This window comes from Chlamydotis macqueenii, chromosome Z (assembly GCF_036417535.1).
Source record: "Chlamydotis macqueenii isolate bChlMac1 chromosome Z, bChlMac1.mat, whole genome shotgun sequence".
Lineage (NCBI taxonomy): Eukaryota > Metazoa > Chordata > Aves > Otidiformes > Otididae > Chlamydotis > Chlamydotis macqueenii.
In genome coordinates this window covers 43,440,938-43,461,164 of record NC_141593.1, presented here as the reverse complement: position 1 = coordinate 43,461,164, position 20,227 = coordinate 43,440,938, and the positions used below count along the sequence as shown (strand labels likewise).

Sequence of the window (20,227 nt, the reverse complement as noted above, 5' to 3'; positions counted from 1 at the left end):
TAATATTTTAGATTTAATTTAGTATGTGTGTTATTGTATCATGTTAGAAGTAATTTTAATCTCCTATTTCTAACAATATTTGTGGCTATTCTCTCCCCCAAACCCCTTAAACCCTACTTCAGGTATTTCTTTGCTGTTTTGGCAATCTTAACCATTCTGGGAGTTCTCAATGGATTGGTGCTGCTTCCTGTTCTTCTTTCATTCTTTGGACCATACCCTGAGGTCAGTAAAATTAGTGGCGAACAGAAGAAATAATGTTCTCTCTGCACCCCTGCCCCCTAGATGGCCCCTTTTTTTAGAAACACCTTTTTTTTTAAATTCTCTTGGATTTTTGTTAGTTTTAAGTTTGTTGCTCTGCATTTTTTAATCTTTATTAAATGTGCTGTTTGTTATTTAGTTGATATTCTTCTACTTGTATTTTTAAAGGATTCTTTAATAAGCATTGTTTTAAAGGCTGCAATCAGCAGACTTGATACAGGTGTAAGATTATTTATGCTTTTAAAAGCATAGTGTGATATGCAAACTAGTCTGTAAAACGAGGATTTTCCGCAATATTTTGCAAAAGACAGTTTGTTTTATACGCATACCTTCTTCTTTCCTACCTTACTGCCTCTATTTCTCTCCTCAAATATTTAACTGAGCAGACCACCAAGAAGGCTTGTGTGGACCAACATACACCAGTGGTGGTCCACAGACCACACCTTGATAACCATGACCAGTCTGCCAGAAGGTCCCCCCCTGTCCAGTCACCCCTCCCTGCTGTATGCTCTTGGCTCAAGCATTTGATGAGTAGAAGGCTTCACTTAGATATTGATGACTTTACAGTATAAAGGCCAAGTCCAGCAAAAAAGGATTCATAGATACCAATTTTGTATTTGGTTGCTGATTTGTTCATTGCCTCCTCTATAGTTAACACAATTACTGTGTTACATAGGGCTGTCTTTATCATATATTGGTAGAATCAGTGTGTTGTGCTTCACATCTCTATATTTATGTGTGTGTGCAAGAATAAAATACAAGGTATGTACACAGCACTAGTAGTATTTCCGAAGTATTTCTATTTTTAGCATTAGTAAAACAGTTTTGACAAGTGTCTTATCTCTTAAATTCCTAACAGTGTCCATGACCTATCCCTTACTCAAGCAATATATATGTGCATATGTTCTTACCACATATGTTGCTATTATGTGTATGTCCATCTCTCTTTGCAAAGGTTCACTAAATCATGCTATACATACGCATTTGAGGTGATTTTAGGAAATCACTGTTAATGTATGCTGAAGGGAGAGGGAAGTCCACATTGTACTTTTTTATTCACAAATGCAAGTGCATGCATGCACACACATGCATGCACTTCCTGAAACAATGATACTCAGAAGAATCTGTATAATCCTGTTTACATACATATCGTCAGATGGAGATCATATCATGCCTCTTTTTATTTGTTTGGGTTTTTTTTTCAGTTCAGTATTAATTTTCATCAGAAGACTGGTGCTAAGGTTCTCACTGCATGGGAGGGTGTATTTGGCAGAAGAACATTTGTGTCAGGCACTAATGATTAAAAGGATAATGCTAACTGAGTGTTAATGAATGCATTGTCATTATCAGGTTTCTCCAGCCAATGGACGAAACAGATTGCCCACACCATCTCCTGAGCCGCCCCCCAGCATCGTGAGGTTTGCATTGCCACCCGGGCACACAAATAATGGGTCAGATTCCTCTGATTCAGAGTACAGCTCTCAAACCACAGTGTCTGGCATTAGTGAAGAGCTTCAGCAGTATGAAGCCACCCAAGGCCTTGGGGCACCAGTCCATCAAGTAATAGTGGAGGCCACTGAGAATCCTGTCTTTGCGAGATCCACTGTAAGTAGCTCCCATTTTGACTGGCAGGAGGGCAAGAAGAGTGTGTGGGGTTTTTTTAATTTAAATCTATTTTTTTTTTGTAGAAAGCTCTTTTATACATCAGGCTGATTATGCTTCATGACTTTGTGCCAAAACTTGAAAGCACAGAGTGAAGGCTTTCCTTTTCCTTTCCTGTAAAATCAAGTTGAGGGTAAAATGATGGTGCGAAAGCAGAGGTCATTCGCGTGTGTAATTGCTGTTATGTCATTGACACCAGCCACAAGAGAGAGCTCTCAGTCTGTTTGATAAATGTTCTCAGAGAGAGACCGGGGAGAAATTAAAAGATCCAGACCTCTTCAACACAGGTCCTTGTGGATCACCATCTCATATACCCCTCTCTGACAGTGTATTTTGGGGAGAAAGATTGATAGAGCCAGAAGAAAACAGTTTCAGGGTTGTACCAAATATTGGGCTTGTTGCAGCTTGCTACTGGGTTGACATAACTGTGATTTCAAAGGAAAGTGAAAAAGCTCTGTCTCCTACCCCTGCTGATGCTGCATGCTGAGCTGCAATGCGGATCTGTTTTTGTTCAGCAGAGGCCTAGAAATAGGTACAAGCACAGCCACATTTGAAGCTGGTCACGGTTTATTGACTGATGCGGCCGCTGCGCTTCACGCTTTTCACAGAAATCAGAAAACAGATTCCTACAGTCTATACAAACTACCCTCCTAACATCCTGTGTATGTACTCTGCATGGAATAGAGCCTTTTCCAAATGCCTGCAATTCTGCTTGTTGAATGAGTTAAGATCAAGTGCTTGTCACCCATCCCTTTGAAAAGATGGACCGGTGTGTAGGAAGCTTACAATCATGTTTTCAGCCGTCATCCTCTTTTTCTGAAGATAGGCTTTCCAGGTTTTAATAACTTCAGACAAAAACTATCTGAAAAAAAATCAACAATTATCAGACTCCAGAACATTACTTTTGTAGAGCTAGAGCCAGGACAGCATTATTGTAACTGTTCTCAGCATAAAATATAAGCGAGTGTACTATTTGTTTGCCTCACTTTATCAGAGGCATAACCCTGCATCTTTGTTTCAGGTGGTTCAGCCAGATACAAGGCATCAGTCAAGTCCCAGATTACAATCAAATCCAGAGTCCAGCACGCAGCAGACATGGCGTCAGGGCAGACAACCGAAACGGGAAGCAAAGGAAGGGCTGCGACCACCTCCTTACCGCCCTCGCAGGGACGCTTTTGAAATTTCTACTGAAGGGCATTCAGGACCTAGCAATAGGGATCGCTTGGGCCACAGGGCTCGTTCTCATAACATGAGAAGCCCAGCGTTCAGCACTGTGGGCGCTGCAGGACCAGCGTACTGCCAGCCTATCACTACTGTGACTGCCTCAGCTTCAGTGACTGTTGCTGTCCACCCTGCGGTGCACAGCCACAGCTCTCGGGGAGGGAGCTTTCCATCCTATGAGGGATACCGTGAAGCTGACCATGGGCCATTTGAGGACCCTCATGTGCCTTTTAATGTGCGGTGTGAAAGAAGAAATTCTAAAGTAGAAGTTATAGAACTACAAGATGTTGAATGTGAGGAAAGGATACCTGGCAACAGCTCACAGTAAGGTAGGTCCATCTCCTGTAGCTGCAGTCTTTGCCTGTGTCAGGCAATGGTGTGATCGACAGAAAGGGGAAAGGTAAAATTTCTGAGGTACCTTTCCTTCAGGTAGGTTTACTTATTGGTCCCTGATCATCTTGAATCTGCTGACCATGAATATAGTATGTTTTACACTAGAAGTCAGGTTGGATAAGACAGTACTTTCCAACACTGAGATGTTGTAGTGGGTTCAGACATGAACTACTTCCAAGAGCTTTGCAAAGTGGGTAAGTACATCATACAATCCCAGCTTACCAGAAGAGGAAAACGAAGCAGAGATGATGTGTGATGTCTTCAAAGCTGTGCGAGTGCATTAACTGTTGATAAGTTCTGTCTTCTGATCCCTAAATCAGGCACATTCTAAAACGTCATACACAATGACATTGCCTAGGAGAGTGTAAAACTGCCAGCTAATTTGAGAATTGTACTCTCTTGAATAAAACTTGAAAGAATTTGAAGTCTGTAGTGAGGACTGAATCCCTCTGGAAGATGGGCTGAGTGAGAGGTGGGAAAGCCCCACTGTGCCTAGTGCACTGTTGAGCAGCGGAGCATCCCCTGTGCTTTAGGAAGTGTTCGGAGACCCACTCAGCAAACTCGTGCGCTGGGGGAGTCCTTGGGCCAGTCTCTCCGTTGTCAGGGGCAGCTGCAAAGGCTTTTGCAGATTTGCAAAGGGTAGAACTGACCTAGCAGGGCATTTACTGTCTTCCGTGAAACGATAGACCCAAGAACTTGTGAAACTTGATGCCTAAGTCATCATCTGTCTTCAGGCTGGCAAGAAAAGGGTACAGGAAACTTCTGTTTAGAACAGACAGGGTATTTTAGCAGATGTTTGGGGAAGAATAAAGCTATTTATTTTCTTGAAAATTTTACATTAATTTTATAGGGAATACTTTGAAGGGGAGAAGCCAATTGAATTTTCACCCTGAAAGCTTTTTGGGACTTTTGCATGGGAAAAACATTTCTCCCTATTTTAATTTTGCTTTTCTCTTTTGGGGGAAGAGGAGGTGTTAAAATAGTTACTTAGTTGTGGATCCCTGTTTTCTCTCTTTGCTTTTCAGAGCATTTCAGTAACAGACACTAATTTGGCTACAGCAAGACATTTTATTTTGGTTGTAGAACTATTTAACGTGTATGCACATGCATGCATGCGCACACACACACAGAGATTTGATGAAAATTTATTGATGATTCATCATAAAATCACCTTCTGATTTATAAAACTCTCCAAGCATCTCAAAGCGCAAATAGACAGGAATGCCTTTAGCCTTCCAGTCTAGAAATGTGGCAAGTAATAGTATCCTCACAGTAAGGAAATACTTGGGCTCAGCTTTTTCGAGCTGAACTGTGTGGTGATGTGAGATTCTTAGCTGTGTGCAGAATTCAATGTAGCATATTTCTCCTTGCACTGTTCATTGGTTTTGACTGAATTTGTTGCAGGTATCTAAAGCAAGGAACTCAGAAATTAAAGCCTCTGCATTTTTTAAATTGATATTAGTATTTCTTTACCAAGAAATTAATGACTGAGATGAAAGCAGAGCCTACATTTCCTAACTGCTAACTGTAACCACAAGAATCGTTAAAAGAGTTTTGGATTAGCTTGATTTGTTTGTTTTTCTTGAATTTTAATGAATGTTTGTTTTTCTTCTCTCTTTATTTGTAAAGCATAATAACTGAAGCAAAGAAGAGGCCAAAGATGGAAAACTTTATTTCCAGAACTGCTTGAAGAGAAGAACTGCTTGAAGTTGTAGAAAAGGACATGCTGCATCAGGACAACAGTTCACTGTTACTGTAACCTATTGTATTATTTTGTTAAATATTTCTTAAGTATTTAAAAGATGTACACATATGTAATATACAAAAGAACAATGTAAAGTAGTATAATCTGGAGTTATTTGCCTCTGGGCAATAGAATGGGGACAATATTGTGTGCGCTTTGTACTTTTTGTACATTGATCTCCGTGCCACAACTAAGCTTAATCTAGTTCTAAATTTCAGCATAAGTTGCTGCTGCTTAAATATTGTATAATTTACTTGTATAATTCTATGCAAATATTGCTTATGTAATAGGATTTTTTTTTTAAACGTACATGTCTCTTTAAAATATTTTAAATTTGCGTATCACAACCCTGTGGTAGTACGAAATGTTACTGTTAACTTCAAACACGCTATGCGTGGTAATTTTTAAAATAAGCAGATATGAAGAAAAGCAAGTTAATCTGGGAGGCTTAAATAGAGTTAGCTATGTGCAGGTTTTGTTTTGCTGTGTGTATCCATGCGTGCATCTGGAAGTGTGCATGCTTTTGTATGTATGTTCCTGGTGTACTGTAGTTTCTCTTTTACTGTATGGTAACATTTAGTGGGCTTATAAACCCACTGATGCTGATGCGAGTCTGGCTTTCCCTGTTAGTAGGCACTAGTGAAAATTGTGTTGGTGTTTATCAACATATACCATAGACTGCCATCATCAAAGGCCCAAATTAGAAGACAGGGAGTCGAGGTTTGTGGTTGTGGTTCAGTTTCCCACACTCTTAGTGACTTGGCTCATGTTACTTTGGTCAAGTCACTTAACTGCCCCATGCCTCAGTTTCTCATTATGTAAAATGGGTATAAATACACTTACCTACCTCCCAGGAATGTTGAGGCTTAATTACTGTTCATGTAGTGCTCTGATTATTTTTTTACAAAAGGTGCCAGGTAAGTGCAAACACTATAACCGTTATTTTTTTTCACTTCCAAAGGTGCTGGATATTGAGAGGTGCTGGTGGTTATAGAAATTCAATGAGCATATGCCTTATTTTGATACTATGAGTGGCATTAGAAGCTGGATAATTGAGTGGTTTGATGGCGAGCCACAGCTCAGTTCTGTCCTTACAGCCTTGACAGCAGTGTCTTTGATCACCTTATTTTCATGGCAGGAAGGAAGTTAATAGTAAGTGATAAAAATCAAATGGAAGGATAAAAAAATTCTATTTTCACTTTTTAAATATAGATGGCTTTCTGGTCCAGGAGTGTAACGACACGCAAGGCCTGGGGTGTTCTTTTCTCTATTGTTTGTTTTTTCCCATGCTGCATTGGCACTTTTAATTAAAACAGCTAAACTGGGATCTCTTTGCGAAACTAATTTAGCTTTTTGTATTATTATTTTTAAACTAAAAGGGGATTGCTGCAGGTGAAGGGTCTGAAAAAACGCTACAATCTGTGTTCCAGTTGGAAACAAACCCTAAGAATGGAGAACCTTAATTTAAAATTATAGAACAAAAGTTTTCATTATCTCTGTCTTCCTCTTTCTTAATCTTTTTTCTGCCCTTCTCCAAGCAGCTTTTAGAGCAGGTAGATGTTCAATTATGTATTCAGAGCCAAACACACACAACCAATACTCAGTTTCTAAACACAGCAGTGGTAGGGCTGTTCTTTGAGTACAATGCCTGAACAACAGCGGCCAATTCTTTGATGGGAAAGTGTTTTTCTCCAGTGGCTTCAGGGAGTCTTATTTTTGCCCACAGACCTTGCCAGCATAACGAATGGGGATAGTTAGAATGCACAAATTTCCATGCCTTTTTTTGCTCACTTGAAAACACTTTGATATGAGGCACTTGTTTACAGATCTCCAATGTGAACGCTCGAAGAGCAGGTGGCGAGAGCCTGGTGTCATTCCCGGGATACATAAGCTACTGTTTCAGTGCACACTAAGGGTTAATGTCGCAACTGCCTACTGGTCCAGTTCACTGTCTAACATGACAACTCTTAATCACAAAAAGATGAGGGGCCCCAATTTCGCACTAGCAGCATAGTGACCTCAGATCATACAAACTCTGGAAAAAAATTGTATGATACTAATTGGAAACTACCTTCAACCGCCAAGCGTGTGCGCTCCAGTGTTGGAGGTCGGCAGGGCTCCCATGACACCACCACCGTGGCGTGCCTCGCTCCCTCCTCTTCCTCAGGAGGGAAGGGGGCCAAGGCGAGCCACAGTGTCTCCCACCTGCCCCTGCTCGACTCCTCCTGCGTGCTTGTGTGTGGGTGAGCTGTCTGCTGCTTCGTGCACAATGTAGACCTTCTTCTCTGATAGTCACATTGGCAAGGGGAGAACTCAGTGGCTGGCAACATTTATTTTGTTTTGGTTTTGTTTTTTAACTTTTTTAATCATGGGTGATATTTATATTTTTGTATCATAAGAATGTTTTCTTACAGTATTTGTCATGCCAGTTTATAACAAATGATGCAGGGATTTTATTTCTATTGGAAACACTATTACAGTTATGTTTTTACTGTTTAATGGATTTTTATTTGTATAGAGTGCTTACTAATGTTAAATAGGAAAGAGTATATAACATTTACATTAAGGACTCATCGTAGCTTTTAGTGTAAGGAGTTAAAAGGAAAAAATATTCAAACTGGGTCTCATTGCCTGCCTGTTTTGGTAGGAGTGGGTTTGTGTCATTTCAGTTACAAAGATAAAATTATGCCATATAATTTATTTATATGAAAATTTATTTTTGTAGTGTACATAGTAGTCATCAAGTCTTTTGACAGAAGTATATTTTTAAAGAGTTTATATGTAATGATGATACCATTATGTTTTGGAACACTGCTGAGATATGATTACGGTGCACACTTTTCCTTGTAAACCCCCTGGCAGAAAAGAAAGTGTTTAACAGTGTTAAGAGAGAAAGAGAGTGTGTATATTCATACAATTCTGAACTGTGTTTTAGTTACCATTTCTGATCTAGTATGGTTCTCATTTTAAACTTTGAATGGAAATTGTACAAACTCTCTAAATATTAATGTTCAAACACTGATAGAAATTCTAACACAAATAAAAAATGTTATAACTTATTGGTTACGGATTTGGTTGTTTATAGAATGCTTCTTTATGTACTACTGGTCAGCTGTGCAGGTACAAACATGCAATCATTCTGATTTGGAGCACGAATTTGGGATATTTCAGTGTTTGGGATGTTTGGGAGACTCATATTTTCCCATTTTGGAGCAGGAGTCAATTCTAAAATCCTGTCTAAATTGTAACACGCTGGTGCTTGTCTTTTTGGTTCTGTTACCCTTGTTATGTTTCAGGGGATGGATTTAGGACTAGATTATACCTTTCATTATTATTCTTAATGAAGCATTCTGTGTAGACTTTGAACCCTTGAGTAAAGCAGTTTATGTACAGGTGATTTCTGCTTAGAAGTGGGAGAAAATTCTTTGTCTTTTTCCGTCTCTGTGGTGGCTCCCTAAATTGGATGAGGGAAATAGTCTGTTTTTCCCACTTTGTGGAGCAAAAAATAAATAAACGTGGAGTTCTGAAAACTACAGCCCTCCATAAGGGAGATTCTTGACAAAACTCCTTCTGGGAAGCGTGCTGGCAACTGCAAGCCAGGGTGCATGTCCCTGTGCCCCGCATGAGCACTGCCTGAGAGGCTACTGCAGGCAACAGGGAAGGTTTTAAGTAGCAACATCTGTCTGAAGTCGCTTGCAACATAAACCTCAGTGTGGTTTGTCCTGTGCAAACATACTCTGCGGAGCATCCACCAAAGTGCCACAGAGCCAGCAATACCTCACTTGATTCTCTAACCCTTAGGTGGTTTTTTCATGAGTCTTCTAAATGTCACATAAACAAGAGACCCAAACATGTCTTGGGATAACATATGATTCAGCCTCTACTTTTCATGGTCAGGAAATACAACTTTTTATTTTATGTTTTCTGAAAGTTTAACCAGAAAAGAGAAGAAAATACAGTTAATGGACTTGAACTGCAAAATTTCTGCACTTCTTTTGCCACTCAAAATATTCTCCCTCAGACCCTCAGGTCTGGTTAGACTGAGTCAGGTTGCGGATCTGGCCGCAGTGGGTTACAGCTTGTGAGAACAGTGGCCACTGAAGTCTTGCATTAGCTCAACTCACTGACTTTGCCTTTTGTGTCGCAGCCATTCATGGGAGCAGCTTCATTCACAGGACTGGAAACCGTATGAATAAATCAATGCATTCCACCAGTCAGAACTGAGGATTTTTCTTTAAAAATTCCATCTTCCATCAATGATAGCTATTTACCTTACATTGCTTGTCATGTTTAGATTTCTTATAAATGGCTCTTGAGTTGGCCTTTCACTTCCCAGGGGGTTCTGTGTGAAAGTCCTCTCTTACATTTCATTGGACTTTGGATTTGGGCATCTGTCCTCAAGTTATCTTGGGAGCAGACACGGACTGGGTAGGAAATCAGTGCCCCTCCCTGTGCTAAGTTATGACCTCTTTTGAGAACAGTCACTTCAGTGTCAAAGTAGGCAAAGCAAAACCTTGTGATGTATGTGTCATCGTTCTTTGGGTTTTAGAATCATAGAATCATAGAATGGTTAGGGTTGGAAGGGACCTTCAAAGGTCATCTAGTCCAACCCCCCTGCAAGGAGCAGGGACATCCCTGACTAGGTCAGGTTGCTCAGAGCCTCATCCAGCCTGGCCTTGAACGCTTCCAGAGATGGGGCCTCCACCACCTTTCTGGGCAACCTGTTCCAGTGTTCTATAACACACATCGTAAAAAATTTTTTCCTAATTTCTAATCTAAATCTACCCCCCTCTATTTTAAAACCATTACCTCTCGTCCTATCGCAACAGGCCCTACTAAACAGCCTATCCCCATCTTTCTTGTAGGCCCCCTTGAGGTACTGGAAGACCGCTATCAGGTCTCCCCGGAGCCTCCTCTTCTGCAGGCTGAACAGCCCCAACTCTCTCAGCCTGTCCTCATAGGAAAGGTGCTCCAGCCCTTTTATCATCTTCGTGGCCCTCCTCTGGACCTTCTCCAACTGGTCCATGTCCTTCTTGTGCTGGGGGCTCCAGAACTGGACACAGTACTCCAGGTGGGGTCTCACCAGGGCAGAGTAGAGGGGGAGAATCACCTCCCTCGACCTGCTGGCCACGCTCCTCTTGATGCAGCCCAGGATGCGGTTGGCCTTCTGGGCCGCAAGGGCGCATTGCCTGCTCATGTTAAGCTTCTCATCCACCAGCACTCCCAAGTCCTTCTCCTCAGGGCTGCTCTCAATCCATTCCCTGCCCAGCCTGTATTTGTGCCTGGGATTGCCATGACCCAGGTGCAGGACCTTGCACTTGGCCCGGTTGAACTTCATGAGGTTGGCACGGCCCACCTCTCCAGCCTGTCAAGGTCCCTCTGGATGGCATCCCTCCCTTCCAGCGTGTCGACGGCACCACACAACTTGGTGTCGTCGGTGAACTTGCTGAGGGTGCACTCTATCCCACTGTCCATGTCGCTGACAAAGATGTTGAACAGGGCCGGGCCCAACACGGACCCCTGAGGGATGCCACTCGTGACCGGTCTCCACATGGACATTGAGCCGTTGACCACCACTCTCTGAGTGCGGCCATCCAGCCAACTCCTTATCCACCGAGTGGTCCATCCATCAAACCCATGTCTCTCTAGTTTAGAGAGAAGGATGTCATGCGGGACAGTGTCAAAAGCTTTGCACAAGTCCAGGTAGATGATGTCAGTTGCTCGTCCCTTGTCCACCGATGCCGTCACCCCGTCATAGAAGGCCACCAAATTGGTCAGGCACGATCTGCCCTTGGTGAAGCCATGTTGGCTGTGACCAACCACCTCCTTGCTCTCCATGTGCCTTAGCATGGTTTCCAGGAGAATCTGCTCCATGACCTTGCCAGGCACAGAGGTGAGACTGACCGGCCTGTAGTTACCTGGGTCTTCCTTATTCCCCTTTTTAAAAATTGGGGTTATGTTCCCCCTCTTCCAGTCATCGGGGACCTCACCAGACCGCCACGACTTCTCAAATATGATGGCCAGTGGCTTGGCAACTTCATCCGCCAGTTCCCTCAGGACCCGCGGATGGATCTCATCAGGACCCATGGACTTGTGCACCTTCAGGTTCCTCAGATGATCCCGAACCTGCTCTTCGAGTACAATGGGCAGTTCTTCATTCTCGCAGTCCCTGCTTTCACCTTCTGCAGCTTGGGCAGTGGGACAGGAACTCTTGTCGGTGAAGACTGAGGCAAAAAAGTCATTGAGAACCTCAGCCTTCTCCTTGTCCTGGGTAGCCAGGACACCAGTTCCCTTCTGGAGGGGGCCTACATTTACCCTGGACTTTCTTTTGTCCCCTACGTACCTATAAAAGCTCTTCTTGTTACATTTTATATCCCTGGCCAGATTCAGTTCTGCCAGGGCTTTGGCCTTCCTTACCTTATCCCTGGCCACTCGCGCAGCCTCTTTGTAGTCCTCCCAGGCTACCTGTCCCCACTTCCACCCTCTATAGGCTTCCTTTTTCACTTTCAGTTGGTCCAGGAGCTCCTTGCTCATCCATGCCAGCCTCCTGGCCTTTTTGCCCAACTTGTTTTTCATCGGGATGCACCTCTGCTGAGCTTGGAGGAGGTGCTCCTTGAATATGGACCAACTTTCCTGGGCCCCTCTTCCCTCCAGGGCCGCCTCCCATGGCACTTGGCCCATCAGGTCCCTGAAGAGGCCGAAGTCCGCCTTCCTGAAGTCTAGGGCACAGAGCTTGCCGTGTATTTTCCTTGCTGCCCCGTGGATCTTGAACTCCACCATGTCATGGTCGCTGCAGCCAAGGCTGTCCTTCAGTTTCACATCCCCGACCAGTCCCTCCCTGTTGGTGAGCACAAGGTCCAGCATGGCACCCCTCCTTGTCGGCTCCTCTATCGCCTGCAGGAGGAAGTTGTCATCCACGCATTCCAGGAACCTCCTGGACTGCCTGTGCCCTGCCGTGTTGTCTCTCCAACAGATGTCAGGGTGGTTGAAGTCCCCCATGAGGACCAGGGCCTGTGACCGTGAGGCTGCTCCTATCTGCCTATAGAGCACTTCGTCCGCTCTATCCTCCTGGCCAGGCGGCCTGTAACAGACCCCTACCGTGACGTCCCCTGTCCATCCCCATCCTCTAATCTTGACCCATAAGCTCTCTGTCAGCTCCTCCTCCATTCCCAGGCGGAGCTCCACACACTCCAGCCGGTTGCTGACGTAGAGAGCGACACCCCCTCCTCGTCTCCCCTTCCTGTCTTTTCTAAAAAGCCTATACCCCTCCATGCTGACGCTCCAGTCGTATGTGTCATCCCACCACGTCTCCGTGATGCCAATGAGGTCGTAGCCCTGCTCGTGTGCAAGCATCTCCAGCTCTTCCTGTTTATTCCCCATGCTGCGTGCATTGGTATAGAGACACTTCAGCTGGGCCCCCGACAACGCCGACTTGCTGGCTGGAGCTACAGGGGTGCTACTGCACCGCGGTTGAGGTTCATTTGCACTTATCTGTGATCCCTCCTCAGCTTCTGGACCCTCGGTGCTGGCACTGGCGCCATGCTGACAGCAGTGGGCTGAACTGTGCTCCCCCTCCCCCAGCAACACTAGTTTAAAGCCCTCCGGACGAGCCTGGCAAGTCTTTGTCCAAGCTGCTCTTTCTAACATGAATAAGGACTCTAAAATTGTATAAAAGAGAAATAACTTTGAGAGTAAACTAATTATCTCTGAGAAAATTAGGCTGGGTAGAACCAAGGGTGAATAGATGATCCGTCTCTAAGAGGAAATCTTTCAAAATTCCTGACTACAAACAAGCTCTTCTTGCTGTCAGTCTTATTAACCCCAGGTAAGACCTTAATCAGATTTTTGTCAGATGTTGGCTGTATTTATTCAGGCCTTAAGTAAACATGGGCCAAATTTTTGTTGGCATAATGCATGTATTTAACAGCTTCAGGAATGCTGCATGCTGCTAAACTGCAGAAGCGCTGATGTATGGACAGGTGTTTCATTTTTGTTAACTTTCTCTCCCAATGAGCATCTGAGACACCGACTGTTTATATCTGAAAACTACCGTTGCCAAATTGTAATTACTTTTCATGGCTCCTGCAAGTAATGAGAACAATTACTACTTCCCTGCTCCATTTAATCATTCTTGTACTTTTTGTTGCAGACATGTTGAACATTACTGCTAGAACAGGATGCATGCCAGGAAACTGCACTACCCAGCCTGCGTGGCTTAAAAAAATACATATCCAGTTTAACTTTAGGTGGTTAGTTGCAGCTAATTAAACACAAAAATGAAGCAGTACTGCTGCTTTGACAAAAAAAAAAAGTTTATCATATATCCTGGTGTATTTGGTACTGCAGAAACCATTCTGCCTGTGTGGATGCTACATGAGCAAAGGAAATATCTGCCTCAGATTTTTGGTTGTCTGCAGTGGCATATCCAGGCCACTTACCACCCTGCAATAGCTTTTCTTAGGAACATTTCCACCCTCATTTTAAAAACTGTAACTGCACGTGGCGGGAGTGTTTCTGCTGCCATGGCTGCTATACCTGCTTGCCACTGATGCATGGGGTAAGGCTGTAATGGAGAAAATTGTATCTCCCCGGTGTTAGTGAACGTGCTGTAACTCTGCTTGCCCTGAGAAGCACCAAACACAAGGCACCGTGCATGTTAATTTGTTTGTTAATCACAGCATCCTCCCAGGCTCTTCTCCAGGCTTAACTCAAGCTGCCAGTTAGGAGTTGGATCTTTGAGTCAGCTTATTTGAAGTCGGACCTCATGCCCACATGGTGAAGATACACTTTTGCACAACGGAGCACAAAAAACTCATGGCTTTTCTGTCTGGTCTTTCCATCCCTTCAGCTCAGACCTTTGCAGTGGGGCTGACTTTGCAGGTCCCCAGCTGCCTACAGACACCTCGGCCTTGTGAAACCTGCTGGGGAGTGAGGCTGTTAAGCCACAGCAGCCGGGAGAGGGGAGGGTTGGAAGCTGCTTCCCAGGCAAGGGAGGGCTCTGCCTCAATTGAAGAGGAAGGGCTGGGAAGCAGGGGCCAGGCTTTTTTTCACGGGTGAGTGAATTAGGTGGGTTTCCCCATCTGTTCAGGGGGGAAGATCACTGAAGTGTTTGAAAAGTGATTTATGGCAAAAATGAGACACCCTGGGTGCTCTGGAAGAGGGAGGGCTCCACCACCTGATTTAGGAGACTCAGAATAGTATTGTGAATGTATGTCAAAGCCTAGGTAAAACCAATTTTTCTGTTCCAGCTTGTGTCCAGTGTAGCAACTCTGGATTTTTTGTTCTGGAGTTTACATTTGGGAATAGACTTGTAGGGAGGAATGTCTGGCTGGCCTTTTGAAAGATAGGGGAAGGGAAAGGAATTAAACAAGAATTATGTGGTAACTAGAAAGAACTCAGAGGAAGAGTAGTATTATGCATCTTTTTTTTCCCAGCTTTTCTAATTTAATGAAGGGAAATCTTTCCTGTTTCTCTCCCTTGTGACAGCTCTTGTGTCTTGCCCAGAAGACAAGAGGTTGCACCTCTCCGTTCTGCCAGATCTTGGCAGGGCTTTTAAGTGGAGAGCTTCCTTTAGGAGAGGCTGTCACCAAAGTGCCACTGTGGCACGGAGGTGGCTTTATTGAAAGTATATATGATTCTGTAAGTCACCAACTGTGGGTGACAAATGACCTTTGAGATGGATGGATTTAAACTCATAATCCTGAGGTTAACTTGCCAATTTACTCTTTCCTAGATAGTAACCATATAATCCATCTGTAATTACAGTTTACCTCTCTGAGCCAAATGGGTTATTTCTTCTCATTAAACAAGTGACCAGATATTTTATCAGTTGTTAAGACCAATACAGGTAAAAGATTTGAGTACCTTATTTCAACAGAATACCTGGGGTAAATAGGAAATACAACTTTCACCCCAAATAACTAGCATTTGCTGTAAGAGAATTCAAACTCTTTTTCCCTTTACTGCTTCCCTATTATGCAATCATTTTAAGTAGGCCATTTATTTTAACTTCAGATCATTTACTTTGGTAGCCAATATAATATGCTTCTCTACCATTTCGCAACATTTTAGAAGACTAACAGGTTCAACTTTAAATTACTGTGAAGACTAAGGGAGGGTGGTGTTGTACAGCATCATGCCTTAGAGTAGCACTTATGCAAATTGTCAGATGACATCTCATAAATATCTAAAACTTTTCATTTTGGAGTTAGTAGTATAGAGTTTTCTACCTGGCAAAAGGGCAGGGGGAGGCTCTTTTTGTTCACATTTATCTTCTCAAAATTTAAAAAAAAAAAGTCAACAAAGTTATTGAGAAACTAAATGAACAGAACAAAAGTATCCATGGCATGAGCTCTGTGAACACCACACATTTATAGTTTCATCGGTCTGGCCCACATTGAATGAAGTGAGGAAACAGAACTATAAATTAAGACAAGTTATTTTTAGCCCCTAAAATGATCTGCATATGAATATAATTAAATATTAGGCATATAATTGGTGAAAATACTAAAAAATACATAAGATGCGGTATCCAAGTCCTCTATTTAAAAGTTACTTAATATTGCTCCATGTAGTTAATTTAACTTTTCACTCTGCATCTCTATGCTGTTGCTAGGCATTTCAGCATAATTTTGAGAAAAAGTGTATGTATGGTGAAAGATTTAATCTCATTCATAAATAGGTTTCCCAATTAGTTAGATAGTACATGGATTTAAAACAATTTAAATGGATGTTCTCTAATGCAATAGACTGTAATGCTCCAAAGTAACTGTTACAGTGCATTGAATTAGTAGCCCATGAACTAATGAGGATTTACACATTGGTTGGTTATGGTTCCTTAGGACCCCTACAATTTATGAAGTATGTGAAGGCACTCGAATGCATCCAGAGGAGGGCAACAAAGCTGGAGGAAGGGCTGGAAGGCATGTCCTGTGAGGAGCAGCTGAGGACTCAGGGTTTGTCTAGTTTGCAGAAAAGGAGGCTGTAGAGCTGCTCTCTACAGCTTCCTGAGGAGGGGACGTGGAGAGGGAGGTGCTGATCTCTTCTCCCTGTCCCTGGCAGGACACATGGTAATGGTTCAAAATTGCAGCAGGGGAGGTTTAGGCTGGACATTAGGAAGCATTTCTTTATCGAGAGGTTGGCCAAACACTGGAACAGGCTTCCTAGAGAGGTGATTGAAGCTCAAGCCTGTCAGTGCCTTAAAAAGAGGCATTTGGACATGTATTAACTTTTGGTCAGCCCTGGAGTGGTCTGGCAGTTGGACTAGATGATCATTGTAGGTCCCTTTTGACTGAAACTAATCCTATCCTATCCTAAATAAATGTCTGTGAAAGCTGCTGAGCCAAACAAAACCAGAAAGTGGTTTTCTGACACTGCAGCTTCTAGAAGCTGTTGCACCTTTGGAAAATCTTTGCTACATTTCCTACTGGCAGTGCTTTCTCTTCTGGGACTTCAGAGGGCATCCCTTCATGGGCTTGTGACCGTTGTACTTTGGGTTGTGGTCACTCAGATCTTGAAAACGTCTAGGCTCAGGGATCCCACCTCTCGGGCAACCCATTCCAGTGCTTAATGATCCTTAGAGGTTTTTTTTTTTTTTTATTCCTTCCTTATCTTCAGCCTGAACTCCTCTGGTTTAAGGAGTTGCCACTGTCTCTACCCTCCCACCAGGCAGTGCTGGAAAAAGCCTATCCTCATCCTCCTGAGGTCTTCCCCAGAGGCACTAGGGTGTGCTGTGAGGTGCCCTGATCCCTTCTCCGCTCGATGCTAAACCAGCCCCAACCCCAAAGACCCTCCCTGCCTGTGGGACTTTGTCCTGCAGTCTGCAAGGGAGGCACGAGAAGTTATCAAGTGAACCCTCTTGCTGTACGTGTCTGGAGACGTCTGCCACAGCCATAGTGGCCTGACGGGGCCCTGGAAAGGAACAGCCAAGGCCTTGGTAACTGGCACAAAACACCAGTGCCGAGCACGAGGCAAGAGATGGTGGGGATGGAGTGGGCAGTGGCATTATGGTAACCTCAGATGTGTGTGCTGGGGCTGCAGCACTGCTGGGGCAAGTGCCATGGGCGAGGACAGCCTGTCGTGATGTGCTTGAGCAATGGACAGTGAAGTTACCAAGTGATGGGTTCCGATGTCGCCAAGTCCCTGAGGAATGGGTTCTGTTTTCACCGAGAGATGGACTGAGATTTCTCCAAGTGATGTTACCTAGCAATGGATTGTCATGTCCCTGGCTGCTTACATTCAGGCATGGAGTCTCACCCAGCCGGCACATGCTCGCGCTCTAGCTGAGTGAGTTCACGAGGTTCGCAGTGTTAAGTGAGGCTTCTGGTGCTTCGGTGTTGTGCTTGGGGAATTGTTCATTGCAGGTCTCAGTGCCTGACCCTGGAGCAATCGAAGGATTTTCCCCAGCCCTGCCAGGTTCGGGCAGCTGGGGGACTCAGGAGGTGTGCTCGCAGCAGCAGAGGTGAGCTGGGTGGGGACACCTCACCCTGGGGAGCTGGGAGGGTTTCCTTCTTGAGGGTCCTGGGCATTTCTTCCACCTCTCTCCAGGCCAGCCAATGACCATGGCCTCTCTTCATTATCTAGCGCAACACCTGCTGCTGCAGCGCCGATGAAAGGGAGTGGCTTGTTATCACCAGCTCCCCCCAGCCCACCACAACACATGAAAAGCATGGTCATGCAGTTGGAGGAGAGCTGTCCCATATGTCTGGACAAGTGGGAAGAGGCCAGCATTGTGATGCCATGCCGTCACCAGTTCTGCTATCCATGCCTCCTGTGGTGGGCTGAAAGCAAGCCTGAGTGCCCTCTCTGTAAGGAGAGGATCCTCTCCATCTTGCACTCAGTGCAGGTGGATGATAACTACACAGAGCACATCATTACACCATCTGTGCCATCATCAGTCGATGTCCATCAGGCGGGAGGAGCTCCCAGACACCCAGCTGCCCTCAACCTCCATCACCCTGGAGCACCCCAACCCCAGGCTGCGGAAGGGGCGCCCAGAGCTCCTGTGGGCGGCCTCCAGCCTGAGGAATGGGTGATGCTCTTCCAGAACTATCCAACCCTCCTTGAGACTCTACTGCCCTGGGTGAAACCAAAGCTGAGGCAAATCTTTAGGAACAACCGGATAGAGGCAGCCATGCTGGAGGACACCATCATGGCCATCCTGATGAAACATGGGATGGATGAAATGCTGCTGGTCCGAATGCTGAGGGTGTTACTCCAAAACTGCACAGTGACATTTGTGGAACAGCTTCTCTGTGTTGCCATACGACGGTGCAGTAGAGAGGCCCATTGTCTGCTGGGCCAGCAGAAGGGTCTCCCAGTCCCACCCCAGCCTCCGCCAGGAGCCCTGCAAGACCCAGCATGGATGAGCTTGCTGCGGTTGGTAGGGGTCCTGGCAGCCACCTCTCTACTCCTGTTGCTCTCATTACTGGAGCAAGAAGAGCCCCAGGAGAGGGGCTCCCCCAGGGGATGCCATGCCCAGGCCCTCCAATTCCAGCTGGGCTAGTGAACGCTCCCCTTGGGGCCAACAGTGTCCCCAAAACAGCAGGGCCAGCAACCCCAAGGCCTCTCCTCCCAACAAGAGGCTAGCACCACATCAGTGACCCTGGAAGGTGCTTTGGGGGATAGCCAAAACAGGACTGTACTATCAGCTAGGGCATGCGCTGGCCCTCAAGTGCTCCCAGCCCCCAAATCCAAATACCCAAATAAAAAAAAAAAAAAAGCATGAAAACTACAGAAGAATTCTCAGTGTCACTAACAGTGCAGGTGGTGTTGCCATCCTTCCCCTTCTTTGCTTTTTCACTGGGAGGGACAGGATGTTAATGCTGAGAGGTCCTTCTATGTGTGCCAGGTATTATTTCGTTGTTCCTCCCAAAGGAAAGTGCTGCCCACCTCCAGGGTGAGAATCAAGTAAAAAAAATCAGGGGTTTTCTACCCCCTCAAACTGTAAATTGTAGTTTAGTCAATAGTACTCTAGGACTTCTTGAACAGATTTGTATATTTTGGGAGCTTTTTTGACAAGTGCCTCAAAGAGAAAGTTGCACACAGAAAACCAACAAGCTGAGGATTTTGTTTGTGGAAGTAATCTGTCTTACACCGATCTGAGATATGCAGAAGAGCTACACTGGCATATGCTTGCACTGGCATATGGTTGACACTGTCCCGCACGACATCCTTCTCTCTAAACTAGAGAGACATGGGTTTGATGGACGGACCATTCGGTGGGTAAGGAGTTGGCTGGATGGCCGCACTCAGAGAGTGGTGGTCAACGGCTCAATGTCCATGTGGAGACCGGTCACGAGTGGCATCCCTCAGGGGTCCGTGCTGGGCCCGGCCCTGTTCAACATCTTTGTCAGCGACATGGACAGTGGGATAGAGCGCACCCTCAGCAAGTTCGCCGACGACACCAAGTTGTGTGGTGCCGTCGACACGCTGGAAGGGAGGGATGCCATCCAGAGGGACCTTGACAGGCTGGAGAGGCGGGCCCGTGCCAACCTCATGAAGTTCAACCAGGCCAAGTGCAAGGTCCTGCACCTGGGTCATGGCAATCCCAGGCACAAATACAGGCTGGGCGGGGAATGGATTGAGAGCAGCCCTGAGGAGAAGGACTTGGGAGTGCTGGTGGATGAGAAGCTTAACATGAGCCGGCAATGCGCCCTTGCGGCCCAGAAGGCCAACCGCATCCTGGGCTGCATCAAGAGAAGCGTGGCCAGCAGGTCGAGGGAGGTGATTCTCCCCCTCTACTCTGCCCTGGTGAGACCCCACCTGGAGTACTGTGTCCAGTTCTGGAGCCCCCAGCACAAGAAGGACATGGACCAGTTGGAGAAGGTCCAGAGGAGGGCCACGAAGATGATAAAAGGGCTGGAGCACCTCTCTTATGAGGACAGGCTGAGAGAGTTGGGGCTGTTCAGCCTGCAGAAGAGGAGGCTCCGGGGAGACCTGACAGCGGTC

General features: G+C 45.2%; 1 protein-coding gene across 3 annotated transcripts in view; it reads left to right on the top strand.

The window, feature by feature from the left end:
- Window positions 1–8,345, top strand: part of PTCH1 (patched 1) — a 69,350-nt gene extending 61,005 nt beyond the window's left edge. For all 3 annotated transcript variants that reach the window (XM_086770154.1, XM_086770153.1, XM_086770151.1), the window contains 4 exons: window positions 123–222; window positions 1,609–1,863; window positions 2,942–3,470; window positions 5,164–8,345. In XM_086770154.1, the coding sequence (XP_086626280.1) occupies window positions 123–222; window positions 1,609–1,863; window positions 2,942–3,469 (883 nt within the window). In that variant the 3' untranslated portion in view covers window position 3,470; window positions 5,164–8,345. The remainder of the gene's footprint in view (window positions 1–122; window positions 223–1,608; window positions 1,864–2,941; window positions 3,471–5,163) is intronic.
- The last annotated feature ends 11,882 nt before the right edge of the window (window positions 8,346–20,227 follow it).